Genomic DNA, 4,689 nt, shown 5'->3' with positions numbered 1-4,689 from the left:
AGGAAAGAAGAAAGATACCCGTTCAGAACACAACCTGTATTTCATTTTATTTTCTTGTCGATAATGTGCCAGGGCAGAGCAGAAATTACAGCAATCACATAGATTTCAATGAATCTGTTAAATGACTTCCAGTATACATACAGATTAGTTTTTAGAAGCACGACTTTTTTAATCAGTGTCAGTTATAGTAACATCTTAACAAACTATACTTCAAATTGCAGTTGGGTTAACATGCAATCATTGCCTTGTGCTGTTTAACTGAAATAGCCAAGTTTTCAACAGACAAAGTATGTGCACCTGACACGCAGTCATGCTGGTCCAACTGGAAGGTTTTTACCAACAATGGACCACCCATCATGTTCAACAGTTACAATTTCTGCATATGCAAGAGTTATTACTGGAGTGGGGAATATACAGCAAACAGAGCATGAGCAATAACAGCCCGTCACCGAAGAACCAATCGAATTGTGTTTCTTTCTTTCTTTCGCGAGCCACCACCGTGGTCGGTAAAGAAGACACGGGGACCAAACTAGAAGGCGAGATCGTTCAGAATGGCTGTTCCATATTTTCTCTTTTCCGAGCTACTGCAGAAGCTTGCAGCTGATTGTTCTGAATAAGTCTGCTCTTTGCAGTGGTGTTGACCTGTGGCTTGGCTTCTGTTCCTAGACTCAGGCACGTCATGCGTATGCTTCCCTTCGTATGTAGTTATCACAGCATGTGGTTCCTCGGAAGATCTCTCGATATGCTTCTTGACGTCGCATCCTTGGTAAGTGCACTTGTAATAGCTCCTACATGGACAGAGTAGGCACTCAGGTTCATGGACTCTTTTTCTGGAACTCAAAAACGTTATGGAGATATGGTTTTTCAATTTGGAATAAATTGTCTGTGCCAGCTGGGTCTTGTGAAAAATAACAGAAGATACACAGACAATTGATAAGCATGCACATTATTCATCACCACACTTTTTTCAGAATAAAAGAAGAAATGTATTCCTTGTTTCACCAACTATGTGTGTAACAGTCAAATGTGTACTCATTCAAATAAACCAGAGCAGCAGTTACAAAATATACTTAGATCAGCAGGAGGATCTTCATATCAGTTGAATTATAAGATAAGCAAGGCATGAATTCTTTGCCAAATAATTCCAAAGCCAATTCTATGTAGGATGGATATTGGCTGTCATTAACAAGCAGTATTAGCCTATCATGCTTTTTAAGCTTGTCAGATGTATATTTCTCTTGAATGCAAATTTAAAGCCTTTTCCATGCATTGCTGCAAGACAAATGTCCCATGCGTGTGCAAGTGCAAGTGAGCCATGTGGAGTTGTCAATAACATCATGTTGATGCCAACAAAGTCAATAACAACATCAAGTTGATGCCAACAAACTTCATAGGCTCCAACATTAACCAATTAGTATTCAAGGCAGTTATCACATATATAATTGTAAATATGACACATTTTCTAAGATAAAATGGTAAAGAAAAAACTTCAAAGATTCAACAATAAAATGAGATGATGGGCTTACCTTGGGTGAGGATTTCCTCTCACCACTTTCTGTCCATACTTGCGCCACCTATAGCCGTCGTCCAAAAGATCAACATCGCTCGTTGTACTCACGATAATCTTTTGACCTGGTGCATTCCTGCCTCACGGAAATAATAACAGTAAGCTTAAAGATGCTAATTAGGAAGTCTGGATGAACTTAGCAAAGTTCCAAGTAAGGAATTTATGTTCAGCTGTAGGAAATACCTTTCATTTGCATCGGCATCACCATCATCTCCATCAACAGTTCTTATTTCACCATCACCTTCCCGGATATCACTTAAACTAGATAATTGCTCATCCCCCTCTTCCTTCGTTGGCAATAAAACATCCGTCATCATTCCATTTGGCGTTATAGGTTTTCCATAATAACCTTGACAACCTAATTGTGATTTAGTTGAAGGCTCCTTGGCATCATTGAAATCATTTAACTCATTCAATAAATCACCACAATCTTTAAACCTCTTTGAGGGGGGTTCATGGCAGTGCTGACCTCTATAAATTATTTTAATAATTCGTCCATCTGCAGAGTGCTCTACATTTTTCCTGACCGGGCAATTCAGGGTACATTTGTAATAGCTCCTTGGATACTTCCCACCCTTGACTGCCTTTTGTCCATACTTACGCCAGTTGTATCCATCATCAGCAGGTCTATCCAGAGTGATGGATGAACCTTGGAGTGCTTCCAGAACTCCAGTTGATCCAGTGTTGATACTGTCCAGAGTGGTGGATGAATCTTGGAGCACTTGTAAAACTCCAGTTGGTCCAGTGTTGACACTACCACTACCAGTGTGTGATGGCAAAGTCTGTCCCTGCATTGATGCCGCGCCTACGGAAGAACTGACATGCTGAGGTGTCAGCACTGAAGTTGCCAATGAGAAAGAAGAAGAGTTGTCCACTTGATCAAGTATACTGTATTTAGAAAAAGCTAGTTGAGGTCCAATCTTGTGATGCAATCCCGCCCCTTGTTTTTCCCGCAACTCTTTCTTTTGAGCTACTTGTGCTGCCAGCTGTGCTAGGTCTTGTTCATGGAACACATCAAAGTTGTCCTGCAAACGAAGAAAATATAAATACCAGTTATAATAGAACATACTATTGCAATAGTAACTAAAAAACCATATAAAGCAACTCAGAAAACACAGTGCAATAGTAACGAAACCATGTAAATGAATTCAACAAAAACATACCGGTTTTAACAAAACATAGTACAACAGTAACAAAACATAGCATAGGAAAAGTGGACATCGACGTGGTATCAACAAATTTTGACGTAAAGGAATCAAGGGCAAGCACCATGGTTTCTAATATTATTGAAGGGAAACCATCAGGCTCCTTAACGCTTTCAAAATGGAAGACGAAGGTGCCACCATTAACGCTCTAACTACACCGACCACAAATCTACTCCACCATCTCAAGAAACATCAGGTTCTTGGAAAGATCGCCCGCCCACTGCCTGTCCTTGTCGATTGCGATGTTTACTTATCTATAACTCGACCTGTTAGCACGTGAATTTTTTTGGGGCGCCCAGCACATCAATGTGCAGCTGTCGGCAAGGCAGAAGGCACACATCGGCGACCTTGACAGTTACCAATCCACGGGCCGAGGCCGACCCGCGATTAACTTGACGCACGTGCAATGCAGGCCATTCGTCCCTGGAGAAGCTGGTCCCCTTCCGGCTGGGGCGTCCAGGGCCAATAATTCCAAGGAGCACGGGCCACAGGGCGCGGAAATTCCGATCCCGCGGCCTAAAAATAGCAATGCGGAGGGAGCTGGATTGGCAACAGAAACAACAGAAGGAAAATCTACCCTGTTCATGCCGATTCAGTATCTGTACTGCTACTGGTATAATTACTACTAATTGGTACGTCGAGCTATGTCAGATACAGTAGTTACGTGCTGTTAATCAATCAAACAGGACAGCAGCAGCGAGCGTGCGATTAGGGGGAGGAAGCTGAGATGAGATCGGTCGTCGGTACCTGGGGGTACCCGAGGAGCGCGGTGCCGCAGAGCGGCGGAGGGGAAGGGAGCTGCGCGAGGGATCCACCGAAGAAGCCCAGCGCCGAGGCGGCCGGCGACGGCTGGTCGTCGGGGAAGAGGCTGTCGAGCGCGGGCGGGGCCCAGAGGCCGCCGCCGTCGCCGATGCCTGACCACTGCCCCGCCGCCATGGGTGAGTAGAGTACGCGCGCGTCGGCGACGAGCGCGTGGGCTGGAGGGAGGGAGGGATGCTTTCTGCTGTCAGATTGGTTGCCAAGTGGGACGCTCGGTATTTATTCCCCCGGACGGGAGTGCGAGTGGGCGAGGCAACAAAAATCGCAATGAGGGCGCTGAATGATTGGTGGCTCGTGCCACGTCGTCCAAGCGGAGGCGAAGCCCCGCGGAAGGAAAAACCCGGATATTTTCCGAAACCGTAACGGAGATATTTGTCCACCCCTTCTAAACATGGTAAGCCGAACCAACAGACCGAACCCAAATATCTGTGTGTAACTTTGGGGCGCAAATTTAAGTGCAAATGCGTCGACACGGACACGAAGCGGACATGATTTGGTTTGTGTCGGCGCGTTGAGCCTCCTCTTTTGTCCGCGCCGACCCAAACGAACAGCGGCAGACGAAATGGATCGCTCCATTGGAGTTGCTCTTATAGTTCAAGTATTTTACGCAGTGCTTTCTCCCACACAGCCGGCGGCCACCAGCCTTGCGCCGTGCTCCGCTCCGGGACCGGCAGCCACCCCACCCCACCCCTTCCCCCGCCGCCTCGCCATGGCTTCGCGGGTTTCTCTGTCCGGCTCATCCTCGTCGGAGCTTTCCTCCCCTACTTCCTCGCCGGCGCCGCGTCTGGAGCATGCTCTGCCCGTCCTGCCGTCCCCCCCGCCCCCAGCTCAGATCCATCGTCGTGACGCCGGTTGTGGGCACGGCCTTCGGTCCGCTGGTCCAGGGCGGGGCTGCAGGTCCTTCTCATTCACCCCAGGTGGAGGCGGTTTGGATGATAGGAGCCGCCGGCCGAGAGGGCCGCCTGCTCGCCCTGCCTTCCCACAGAGGCGCCGCCATGCTCAGCGCGTGTTGGCTGCGCCCCGTTCGCCGCCGGAGTCCAGGATGCCGGCGGAGCTTTTTGGCTGCTGCTACAACTGTGGCAAGGATGATGGCCACAT

At 47.6% G+C, this 4,689-nt stretch overlaps 1 protein-coding gene across 1 annotated transcript; it reads right to left on the bottom strand.

Moving 5' to 3' along the window:
- Positions 1–240: 240 nt before the first annotated feature.
- LOC100192141 (probable WRKY transcription factor 3) lies at positions 241–3,826 on the bottom strand. The gene is made up of 4 exons (XM_044467063.1): positions 3,520–3,826; positions 1,751–2,592; positions 1,527–1,643; positions 241–788 (listed from the first exon to the last, which is right to left on the bottom strand). The coding sequence occupies exons 1-4, from the start codon at positions 3,706–3,708 to the stop codon at positions 530–532; spliced, it is 1,407 nt and encodes a 468-aa protein (XP_044322998.1). The 5' UTR covers positions 3,709–3,826; the 3' UTR covers positions 241–529.
- Between the last annotated feature and the right edge of the window lie 863 nt (positions 3,827–4,689).

The sequence above is a fragment of the Triticum aestivum genome, chromosome 2B, assembly GCF_018294505.1.
Source record: "Triticum aestivum cultivar Chinese Spring chromosome 2B, IWGSC CS RefSeq v2.1, whole genome shotgun sequence".
NCBI classification, from domain to species: Eukaryota; Viridiplantae; Streptophyta; class Magnoliopsida; order Poales; family Poaceae; genus Triticum; species Triticum aestivum.
The sequence above is the reverse complement of the archived record's forward strand: the minus strand, read 5'-3'. Positions and strand labels throughout refer to the sequence as shown.

Bases quoted from the DNA above. Each gene is read 5' to 3' on its own strand.
- LOC100192141 (XM_044467063.1), bottom strand. From the start codon at position 3,708: ATGGCGGCGGGGCAGTGGTCAGGCATCGGCGACGGCGGCGGCCTCTGG. The intron at 2,593-3,519 runs GTACCGACGACC...CTTCGTTTGCAG, and splicing joins CGCTCCTCGGGTACCCCCAG to GACAACTTTGATGTGTTCCA. The intron at 789-1,526 runs GTAAGCCCATCA...CTGTCCATGTAG, and splicing joins AGAGGAAATCCTCACCCAAG to GAGCTATTACAAGTGCACTT.